General features: G+C 35.0%; 1 protein-coding gene across 1 annotated transcript in view; it reads right to left on the reverse strand.

The window, feature by feature from the left end:
* Positions 1–12,948, reverse strand: part of AGBL1 (AGBL carboxypeptidase 1) — a 910,143-nt gene that overhangs the window by 491,349 nt on the left and 405,846 nt on the right. Inside the window, exon 17 of the mRNA XM_020963428.2 lies at positions 6,459–6,588. Coding sequence (XP_020819087.2) covers positions 6,459–6,588 — 130 coding nt within the window. The remainder of the gene's footprint in view (positions 1–6,458; positions 6,589–12,948) is intronic.

The following is a 12,948-nucleotide window of genomic DNA, read 5'->3' on the forward strand; positions in this document are numbered from 1 at the left end:
ATTAATTAGGGTCATGACCATGGAAATACAGAGAAGGGGATGAATGTAAATATGGTACCGGCAAAATTTAAAATACTCAGCAACTACGTGGATGAGACAAGCGATGGTTTAATGATAAATCTGAGGTTGAGAACCTAAGTCACCAGGGAAAGAGTAGAACTTTCAACAGAGAGAACTTAGGAAGGAGGAGAGGATTTGGGGAAAAGGTAATAAGCTTTATTTGGACATGTTGAGTTTGAGATGCCAAAAGTTATCAAGTTGTAGATGTTCAACAGACAGTTGGAAAAGAACTGGGATTCATGTGAGAGACTGAGACTATATCTATATCTGGAACTTCTTTGAATAGAGACAATATGTGAGCCTATTATAACTAATGAGATCACTAAAATATATATAGATATAGATATATAGATATAGATATAGATATAGATATAGATATAGATATAGATATAGATATAGATATAGATATAGATATAGATATAGATAGATATAGATAGATATAGATAGATAGATATAGATATAGATATAGATATAGATATAGATATAGATATAGATATAGATATAGATATAGATATAGATATAGATATAGATATAGATATAGATATAGATATAGATATAGATATAGATAGATATATAGATATATAGATATAGATATAGATACATATATATATATATATATATATATATATATAGAGAGAGAGAGAGAGAGAGAGAGAGAGAGAGAGAGAGAGAGAGAGAGAGAGAGAGGAGAGAAGAGGGCCCAGGACAAAGCCCTGGAGAACACTCAAAGATTGCAAGGTTAGACAGGGATGCTGCTCAGTCAAAGGGGAAAAAAAAATTAAAGTGACCAGATACGTAGGAGCAGAACCAGGAGAAAGCAGTGTCGACACCTCAGGGAAAAAAGAGTATCTAGGAGATGGGATGTGAAACAGTGACAAAGGCTACAAAAACCCAAGTAATATAAATGTTGATTAAAAAGTCATCAAAATTGGTAATTAATGGATCACTGGTATCCCTGAAGAGAGCCATCTGTTTCAGTTGAGAGAAGAGGTCAGAAGTCAGATTGCAAGGGTTTAAGACATGAGTATGATGTGAAATAATAGAGGCAAAAGTGCAGATTGCTTTTTCTCAGAGTTTGGCTATGTGGAAAAGAAAATATGTAAATGACAGTAAATCTGAGTGGATGGCAGGATCAAATGAAGTTTTTATTATTTTAAAGGATGGATGAAATCTGGACTTATTTATAAGCAGTAGTGAAAAGGCTAGTGGATAAGTAGAGGCAGAAAATAGAGAAATAAAAAGAGGGAATAGAACAGACAAGTTTCTCTAGAACAATGGTGTCAAACTCAAATAGAAACAGGGCTACTGAGCTATACATAAGAATCTGTCAATGGGCATTGACTTAGAAAACCATATATTAACATTGCCTATATTTTATTTTATTTTGTTAAATATTTCCCAACTACATTTTAATCTCATTCACGCCACACTTAGGAATGTTGCAGACTCTATGTTTGATATTTCTTGTCTATATGGCCAGATAGGAAGGAGGTCAAGAGCACAAGTCAAGAGTTTGTCATTGGCAAAGAGAAGAGCCACTTCCTCTGAGATGAGAGCAAATGAGGGAAGAGCAGGAAATAAAGTTGTCATAATTTGGAGTAAAGTGTTGGGGAGAAGAGAAAGCTCATGCTAGGTGTCCTCAAATTTTCCAGTGAAATATTTGGCAAGGTCACCTGCTGAACAAGTGAAAATAAGAGGTACAGTGTTAGGAACTTGAAGAAATGAGAAAAGAGTTAGAATAGCTGATAAGAGAAGCAGCATAGAAGGTCTATCAGGAAAGAGTAAAAGCATCAGTACGCAGCAGATGATAGCATAAATTTGTACAGGACCTTGTTAGCAGAATTTCATGACTTCCTCCATTTGGCTGAAGCAGTACATGCATAGGACTAAAACAGCAGATTTTGAGAATAATCTAACATTGTCATCTAGGGATGAGTGGTTATTGGACCAAGGAAAAAGTGATTCAAGGGTAAAAAAAAAAATACCATTAAGCTAAACTGGTTAATTATTGAGTGACAATTTTGAAGAAAAGAAAATTAGGCCAGAGTAGGGGTGGTGATCTGGGAAAACAGGAAGAAGGTAAGAGTATTTGGAGGTAGTGGCAAGGTCAGAGAAATTTGTCTCCTTCAACAAATTTCTAGATTCTGAAGTTGGAAAAGATGGTGTGCAGAGAACTTGGAGCTCTTTGGAAATCTTATTAAACACAATAGCATATGATAATGCCATCTCAGGGTGGAAAAAAAAAACATCATTTTTGACTTTTTCTTTTTACTTCTATTTTCAAAGAGGCTGATTAATTCAGAAAAAAATACATGCTGCAGGTGTGTATTAAGCTAAACTGTTGTCCAGGAAAATTATTTAAGTAATTACAAATTCCATTCCACTTAGGCCCACAGAGAAGGACAGAGTAAACAAAGAAAAAAAATGTAGTTCCTTCTCCTAGTGGAAAAAAAAAGCTGGTTCACATGAATCGTAAACTAAAATCAATAGGCTCTTCAAAGAGACAGAAAAATAAGTTTACTAACACTCTTGTATGGGGAGTAAAGAGCAAGGAGAATACAGAGATCGATAACCTCTCCTAATTCCTCAGTTCTGACTCTCTACAGTGGGACAAGAGCCAGAGACTGCTACAAAAGCTTAGCTCTGTACATGAAAATAATCTAAGTTCCCAGTATCCTTCTTGATGTGGACCAGATATTATACAATTCTCACATGCTGTACCCATCCCATTCAACTCAGTCACAAGACTGCTGCCTCTGTGTTGAGGGCTTGCACTGATGGGTTTGAGGATTTAGGTCAGGCCAGGTTGTTCCTGTTCATTTCCATTATCTAAGAGCCACCTAGTCAGAATGTAGGCTCTCCAGCCTCTCCCAGGTGCTGTCTTTCCCTTGAGAAGATGAAAGACTTTCAACAAAACTTGAGAGATAACCAGGAAGTGGGGACTCTGGGGGGAGGGGACTCCCCCCAGTTACTGTTACCATGAGAAAAACTATTGTTGATACTTGGCTTTTTCCACTCTGGGTTCTGTTCCCACAAATGGGATATAAAAACCTAGCCCTCAGATCAATAAACAGAACTGGTTCTGAACCTGTTACCCACCTGGCCCGCGTATCTCTTTATCTCTCTCATATTCACCGGAAAATAAACACTGTCAGGGACACGGGTGCCTGCAACACCTCTGTGAAGAGCATAGGCATTGTAGAAGATATATGCATATGTTTATACAAAAATATATTTACATATATATGTATACATACACATGAGAGCATACACACACACACACACACATATATTCATATGTATACATACACATATACACATAGGGGCATAGGCATTGTAAAAATATATACATGCATGTGTGTGTATATACACACATACGTGTATACATCTTCCATCTTCTATAATGTCTATGGCCTGTATATGTATGCATGTGTGTATGTGTGTGTGTGTGTGTATGCAAATATATTTCTGTATACATATACACACACACACACACACACACACACACACACACACATATATATATATATATATATATATAGTTATATGTGTATATGTATAAAATGCAAATATTTGTATATACATAAAATACCAACTGGTCCTACTCCTTGCATTAACCAGTTAGGCACTTCCTGTCCATAGTCTGTTTCCTTTGGTGTCTCTCTTTGTACCTGTGTCCCTCCTGTACAGGTTCCTCCTGAATCTCAAGAATCCTCCACCTAAATACTTTTTTCCTCTCTTTATGATTGCTTCTCTGCCTTGCATAGCTCCTATTCCTTGTGCCTTACTCAGGGTTTATTTTATTGAAATCAAGCAGAATTTGAAAGTGCTTTGGCTAGTTTATACCAGTGGTGCTGGACAAAAAGGGCCAGCAAATTCCACAGAATCAAAAGAAATCTCTCAAACTCAAGATGACAGGAATAAACATGAAAGCAGAGGATAGAATGAGATAATCAGGTATTTTTCACAAAAACATCAACATCTTAAGGAATACAAGGCTCCACTAGATGGGGAGGATCATTTTGGGGAGGAAGTAGAGCATCCCGCCTATTTCAGTGATGAAATTGAGGGAAGCATTAACTTCACCCTACCCCCAACTCACCCAGTCAGCTGCCATCCCCTGAAAGTCCAAAGGTTTATTCTACAGTTTTCCTCCACTCACTGGCATAGCTGTGCTTGATTAAGAGAGATTTTCCATGTTGCAAATTGCCTCAGGTACCATGCCATGCTGGATAGCCACAAGGAATTCTGAGATTCAGAGATAAGAATAGCATGCATTCCAAGTATGGGGGCAGGGGAGGGACTGTCTATGCAAAGGCATGGTAACAAGAGATAAAGTACCATGCATGTATGAGGAAAAGCAAGAAGGATAGTTTGTCTGGATCAAAGAGCACATGAATGGGAATGTATAATAAAGTTGGAAAGGTAGCTGGGAGTCAGGTTGTCAGAAGCTTTAAAAGCAAAACAACAGTTTTTATTTTATTATACAGATGAGTGGACCACTTGTGTTTATTGAATAAGGGAGTGGCATAGTTAGAACTATTGTAATAATAACAATAACAATAGCAACAATATTGATGCTAACTAGCATTAAGATAGATTTTTAAAGTTTGCTTTATATGTTACATAAATGTTCTATGTGTTATCTCATTATAGGAATATCATTTTGAAATTTACCAACTATGTGAAAGATAAATTTAAGAGTAGAGAGATTTGAGTCAAGAAGATCAATTCAAAAGCAGACAAAGATGTCCAGGTATGAATTAATGAGAGCCTGAACCACAGGGGTGGCCATAAGTGTGGGGAACAAAACAGGTGGGAGAAATATTAGATATAGAATAAACATTATTTGGCAACTCTAGATATTTGGGGTGAAGGAGTAGGAAAAGTTAATGATGGCTACGAGATTGCAAACCTGAGTAACCTATATGATGGTGGTGGCCTCTTCTGAAAAACTGAATTTCAGAAAAGACTTCGGTTTAGAGATGGAGAGAGATAATAAGTTATATTTTGGACATGCCTAAGGGACATGGTGTGGTGGCAGAACCATACTGTTCTCTCTACTTCTAAAAGTTTGGGTTACCTTCATAGACCACTGACTAATGTGTGATTGACATTTGAGGCACTGACATTGCTGCGCGTCATTGCTACACTAGCCACCTGCTTGCTCCTAGGGAGTACTGATTAAACAATCCCAAAATTCATCTGCTCTGCTATAAAAAAAAAAGCAAATACTAATACATCTTAAGAAAATATTGCCTTTGTCCAACTGGATGCTGAGAACCCTAATCTATCACCATCCATAGAACCCCAGAAGGGTTCCTCAAGCTTATTTATGTTTCCTATGTTTCAGCACTGGAGCAGTCTTCCCTGAATAAGATAGGAACTAGTGCTGGATGAATGACAGTGCTTATGGTATCTTTAGGAGGTTGACTGAATATATTCAGGTAGGTAACTAAAAGGTGATACAGAGCCCATTAAAGAGCTTTGTAACACTGTGAATACCATTTAGTACTCAGCTGTTTCTCATACACCTTTCAGATGCTCCCAGCAGGAAACAAGTCTGTGGCTGTCATGTTTATAGCTAATTAATGTTTATTTATATTTTTAAACAAGCCTTTCACCTGTCACATTTTAAAATAAATCTTCTTCTCTTCGATTAGAGGTTGTCAGAGCAGAGAGAAATCCTGCCTTATTGGTTTTCTTTACATGAGTCAGGTAAGGTGCCAGCCAGCCCTATGAGGATATCTCTCCTCCCTGCTCCTCTTACTGCCAAGCCTCCCTCCCCAGTAGTTACTGTACCACCCAGAAAGATGCCCTCCCAACAGGGTACTAAATGAGGGTTTAGCTGGAGCTCAGCAACCCTTCTCCAGGTGGAGGGGCTGTATCAATTGGCAAGGCCCCATTAAGTGGATAATTGAATCAACCTCTTATCTTTCTGATTGTTTTTACTGTTGTTAATGTCAAAGCTGAGGATCTTAAAGGGGAAGCTATTTTCCTAGGTTCACATGAAATATTAGAGGCAAGTCATGCTTCCTAATTTTTGTTCTCTTTACCTGGATGACTTCTGGCACTTTTTACAATGTATTTCACAGTAATTACTGTGCTACTATTTCTTCAAATCCTGCTTAGAGTATTTCATTGTATTTAAATTGCAGGTGTCGAGTAGTCATTTTGACACCTCTGATGTAGATCATTGGGCAGCTAACTAAACCTCCATTCAAATTTATGAGTGAGCAAGGTAATTTTGTTATGTAAGGCTAGCATTGGGCTCTTCACCTATTAAAGCACCTCACTATTAATAGTGTCTTTCATGTGAAAGCCTTGGAACATTCCTGTTATCTGATTGCAGTTTATTTCTTAGGAAACTGCAGAGTAATAAAGTAAAGGAGACTTACCACTGGGGTCCGGCCAATGCTATTTAAGTAATGTAAGAGGCCTTTTGTATGGTAGATAGTTGGCTGGTGTTGAGCACTAGGAGAGAGCCATTGTCTGTTGAGATCCTCCCCTCTTAGGGAACATCTATGACTGAAAAAAAAAAAAGAAAAATGAGGGAGACAATCTGAAAAAATATTATCAAGGCAAACAACCAAAGAATGAATCTTTCTTCTGACTTTCACCCAATAAGCAACAAGTTGCAGATGCCTAGATCGCTGCATATCTGCCCTTCAATGTCCCAAAGACATATTAACAACTCATGGAACAGAAGAAATCAGTGCTTACTTTAAGTTGGCAATCTGGAACTTTGGAGGGAACACCAAAGATGTACTTCACATGCACATATCCCCAAAGAGCAGATCCATAGGACTCCTCAAAGCTATTTTCCCTCTAAGCCAAGATACAGTACTGCATAGTGGATAAAACACTGAATTTGGAGTCAAGAGGATGGAAGATCTGAGTGTAAATCCAATCCAGGGCACTTACTAGATGTATGACCCTCTCTAAGCCTCAGGATTTATATGTTTGTTGTTGTCATTTTCATCCTAAAGGGTTCATAAATGACTAAAGTCAATTAGGTTGAAAGAAGTTTTTAAGATTTCACTTCATTAAGAGAGTGGACAGGTGAATTTGACACAGGTCACAGGGGTCTTAATTCTATAAATTCAAATAATTTTTGAGCTGTATTTTGGACTAGTCCTAAACTACCTAATTTAATTCTTAAACTACCTAAATTACCTAGTCCAGTAATTTTAAACCTTCGCAGCAGATCTCAGAAAGGGACTGATTGTGTCTGCAGAATTTTTCTAATGGATCTCCATTAGATCTTTGAATTTTTGTGTTCACTAGCTCAGTCATGTACTTTGTGACTCCATTTGGGGTTTTCTTGGCAAGGAAAAGAGTGGCTTGCTATTTCCTTCTCCAGATCATGTTTTACAGATGAGGAAACTGAGGCAAACAGTGTTAAGTGACTTACTCAGGGTTATACAGGTAGTAAGTATCCGAGGCCAGATGTGAATTCAGGTCTTCCTCACTCCAGGCCCGGCATTCTATCCACTGTACCACCTAGCTGCCTCCTTGAATTTGTAGGTAAATTGACAAGTGAGCAAAAACACACATTCTGTACACTGAATAAATAACATGTCTCACATATATCACTAGTTTGGTGTAAATATCAAAACAGAAAATCATGATGACAGAATTATTATTAATTATAATGATAATAACAGTTGACATTCATATAAACTACTTTAAAATTTGCCAAGAGTGACACATACGTCACTGCTCTAGAGCATCTCAACAACCTTGTAAATTCGTTACTACTGTTATTATTATTCCCTTTTTAAATATAAGGAAACTGAGGCTCAATGAGCTTAAGTGACTTGCTCATGTTTACAAAGCTAGTAATCACCAGATGCAGGATATAAATTGAGGGTTTCCTGATTTCATGCTCCTTCCCTATTTATTCTGAACTTTTGTCATTATGTATTATCTCAATCTATGCTAATACATTAATCAACAAGTATTTATTAAGCACTGGATTATGTACCAGGTGTTGAGGAAGCAGATATCTAAAAAAAAGTAATTGCTACACACAAGGAGTCTACAGGCTAAGAGCATAATCATTGTCTTGTTGGGATTTGCCAAATTTGCTTGTAGTAAAAGAAAATTCTCATTCCTGAAAAAGGTAAAGAACCAGGGAATCAATTCAACCCCCTTATTTTGCAAATGATGAAATTGAAAGATAGATATTGAGTGACCGAAGATTATGTATTTAGTTACTGGAAGAATGCAGGTCTTTTCATTCTTATGTTCCTTATTTTGTAAAATTTTGATATCTTTTGTTTTTATATCACCATTTACTGACAAAAGCCTCATCCTCTTCGACTATCCAGTTAACCAGAAACATTACCATATAACATTTTTAAAGAAAGAGAAAAAAGCAGTTTAGCAAAACCAACCATAATATCCACAAAGTCTGACAAGGTATACAATATTCCAGCTCATAGTTCCATAGCTCTGCAAAGATGAAAGGTGCTATTTTTTTTTCAGTTCTTCTCCAGGGCTAAGTTTCTTCACTACTATATTGACAAAGTATCCTGCTTTTTTTTTTCTTTTCTATATTTTTTCTTATATTTCATTGTAGCTATTGTGGATATAAAGGTTTTGGGTTTTTTTTTTTCATTCTGCATCAGTTCATGATATTGAGTTTTTTCTAGTCATGTTTCCATGCCTTTCCACAAGAAACCAAATGCATGTGCTGATAGTATTTTAATTCATTGCCACAGTAGGGTATTACTAAGGTAAAATTATGGAGTAGGTGAAATGTGTTTAATTATAATTTTTTGATGACAGGAATCACTGCATGGTAGAGAGAGAGAGCTAGCTCAAGAATCAGAAAACCTAGGTAAAATTTCCACCTCTAAAATATTGAGTGGATGACCATGGGCAAGTCACAATCTCTCAGAATAAGTTCTGGATCAAGTGCTTACCTATACTAGGAGAAAAAGCTTTCTTACAAGTTTGAGTAAATAAATACTTAAGATACTTCCCCAGCTTGAAAAAAAATATTTTTACATGTTATCTACATTTGAGAGCCCAGTGAAATAGGAAAAGCACCATAATGCTCATTTTGTAATGAAGAAACTGATACTTTCTTGGGTTAAATGTTGTTTGCTTCACAAAGCTAGAAATGAGCTCTCCCATATGTAGGTTCTTTTGTGCCTTTGTACTGTTTCTTCTTACCAAAGCTATTCATTTCTCTAATATAAAATAATCTGATAAAACTAATTCACAGAAATGTATCAATACTTTATCTGATCTATCTACTATCTACTTTAAAAACTATCTATCAACTTTAAACTATCTACTTTAAAAAACAAAAGGACTCCAATGCTTAAAAAAAAAAAAAGAATGAATTCTTTAAGGAAGAATTTCAGGTAACAACCATTAATGAAGGAAGAAGATATTTAGGGCCACATTTTTCTCAACACTGTAATCATAATATGTATGTGACCACCTACAGTTCTGCCTTTAAATTGGGCTGTGGTAGTAATTTTGCTTGTAGCTCCAAGAAAACATAAAAATAAAATGCACTTGCATTCAATCCATCATCATCTTACTGGACCCTTTTGCTGTGCAAGTCATCTTTCACAACTATGTAAACCAAGTAGAATAAACACATGCAATATATTTAACATGTTGGAGAGAAAAGCCTTGGGAGCTCTAATCCTCAGGTTGAAGACAATTTATATCAATGTTATGGAAGATATTCCTCTGAACAATATTTAAAGGACCTGTAATGTTGTCATAGTAAGGGAAATTTTTTGTATGGGAATTCCTTCCACCAACATAGTACAACTATCCTAGCAGATAAATCCTAAAAAGTTGTCTGAGACATATGGAGGTTAAATGAATGGCTCAGAGTTATACAGAATGTGAACCTAGGTCTTCTTGAATGCAAGCTGATCACTCATTCTACTGTACCATAAAGACTCTTAGAGTCATAGTCCTTCTTTTGAATCTTTTCTCTCCCTAAACCACATAATCTGTGGTCAAAAGTTCTCTATTTCATGTCTTCCTCCATTCCAACATCTTAGCTTAAATAATGTTCTTTTTTAATGTCCTTTTCCACGATGTTTTCATTTAATTTTTCTCTCTTCTCATGTATATCTCTTTCTAGCCTAGTTTGAGTTCTATTTTCCTGTTTGTGGGCTATAATCTTACATGGTCCTTCTTTATTCTTTTTATTTTCCTCATAAAAGGTAGAACATCTAGAGTAAAAAAAATGTGCTACATGCTTTTTCATTTCTATGTTAGTACTTTCATAGATATATTTCCCTTGCACATTTTTTTAAGATTTTATTTTTCTTTTGTGTTCTATGTGTCCTGGGTTTAACATTTTCTTTCAATGGGGTCCAATATATCATATCTCTGGATATATGACTCCCATAACACCTAGTATGTCAGTTACCCAGAGTAGATCATACCTTTCAAGATGGGATGAAATCTTGGGAAGTACAACTCTTGCTCAGATAAGATGATCACCTTTTCTGCCTATCTCTTCCAGATAAAATCAACCCTGTAAAACCACTCAAAAATGTCACTCTCATTTAAACTCTCCTGGATTAAACTGATTTCCATTTCATCTCATTTCAGGCCCTCTACCCCATTATTCCTATTCCATTCTCCTACTGCCCTCTGTCCTGCAAAGTTTGCTAGTTGATAAATTAAAGAAATAACTGGCCCTTTTCTACTCATCTTAAAGATTAGTGAGAATATATTTCCCTTTTTTGTTTCTTTTCTTTTTGTTTTTTGTTTTTAAATTTATTTTAAACAACTACAAATAAAAAAAGAAAAAATGCATCACCATGTACACAGTAGAACATAAGACAGTATTTAATATAAAGCAATAAATTTCCATTTCAAGAAAAGCTATATAATAAATACTACACATTGCTTTCAAAACTATGCAGCTTTTCTTTGCTTCTGTGGGTCTTCTTTTGTTCTTGCTGTTTACATTTTACATTTTTTTCCTTTCTCCCTCCCCACCAAAAAGCATGGAGATATGTGTGTGTGTGTGAATACAAGATATACATATATACATACATATATACACATATAGAAATACATATATGAATACATAATATTATACATATACATAGATATCTATAAACACACATATACATTCACACACACATATATAAGACTGTACTATGCTTATTTCTACTTTTCATCTGTTTCTCTGAAGGTGAACAGCATTTTCTTTCATAAGTCCAAGTATTTCCATGTTTTTTTCTAAATCAACCAGTTCATCATATCCTACACCACAGCAATATTCCAATCCAATCCCATTCTATCTGAGAGACTTTCTATGAAAGTTTTCCCCAAAATTTTCTGCATTCCTTCTATTCTTAGCTGTATAGATTTTATTTTTGTAAGAAAAAAAAAATTTAAAATAATCAAAATTATCCATTTTGCACTTCAACAATGTTCCTACCTTATAATGTGGTTTAATGTCTAATACTACCAGATGTGCTTCCTTTGCATCTATTTTCCCCTGGTTTCCTTGAAGTTCCTGAACTTTTGTTCTTCTAAATGAACTTCATTATTTTTTTCTAACTCAGTACGATAATTTTAGTAATTTAATTGGGATGGCATTACATAAATAGATTAGTTAGGTAAAATTATCATTTTTTATCATATTGGCTTTACCTACCCATTAACAATAAATATTACTTCAATTATTTAGATCTTATGTTTTTGTATAAAAAGTGTTTTGTGTTTATATTCATATAGTTTCTGCATCTGTTTTGGCAGGTATACTCTTAGTTATTTTATACTTTCCAGTTATTTTAAATGGTCTAAAACAATATTAAATGATAAAGCTGACACAATGTAGTTTCCCTATTTTTCTCTTTTCAGTAAAACTATTTTAGCTTTAAATTTGTCTGAAATCAAGATTACTACCCCTTCTTTTTTATATGATAAATTTTAATCCTGACCTTTATTTTATGTTTGTGTGTATCTCTCATTTTTAGCATTTCCTGAAAGCAATTTGTTGTTGAATTCAAATTTTTAATCTGCTATGTTTCCTTTTTGTGGGTAAATTCACACCATTCACATGCTAAGCTCTAATTATGTGTATATTTTCCTCCTTCCTATTTTTCCTCACTATCCTTCTCACCTTGTTTCTATACCTCCTCACTCCTCTGATTTACTTCTACCTGCTACCTTATCCTACTATTCCTTAACCTACCCATCCCTCCAACACTCTCTCCTTTATCCTTACCCCTCACCCTATCCCCTTGCCTTCATCTCTTTCTAAATACAGAAGAATTTTATACATACATATATACATATATATGTGTGTATATATATGTGTATACACACACATACATATATATGTATATGTATGTGTGTGTATGTGTATATATATATGTGTGTATATATATATATATATATATATATATATATATATATATATAGAGAGAGAGAGAGAGAGAGAGAGAGAGAGAGTTCCTCCTTTAACCCTTTCCCAATGAGAGTAAGGTTTCAGCACTACCTACCCCCCCACCTTCTTCTTTATTAATTTTTCCTTTTTTGCCTCATTTGTATTAGATAATTACTCTTTTTATCTGTCCCTACATACTTTATTTGTTTGTTTTTAAAGAATCACCTCCTTCATACTCAGCTCAGCCCAAGTCTTTCTCTTAAAGTACCTAAATAAAATTGGGAATCATAATAGAACTAATAATATTTTAATATATAAGAAATAAATTATTTGACCTTATTGAGTCCTTAATGCTTACTTTATTTTTATCCTGGATGTTCTATGTCAAATCTGCCCTTAAGTTACTCTGTTTTTGTCACAAATATCTGAAAATCTTTTGGTTCATTAAATGTTCATTTTTTCATTCAGGATTATACTTAACTTTGCTAGGTAAACTA

The sequence above is a fragment of the Phascolarctos cinereus genome, unplaced genomic scaffold (assembly GCF_003287225.1).
Source record: "Phascolarctos cinereus isolate Bilbo 61053 unplaced genomic scaffold, phaCin_HiC Scaffold_3;HRSCAF=262, whole genome shotgun sequence".
NCBI lineage: Eukaryota > Metazoa > Chordata > Mammalia > Diprotodontia > Phascolarctidae > Phascolarctos > Phascolarctos cinereus.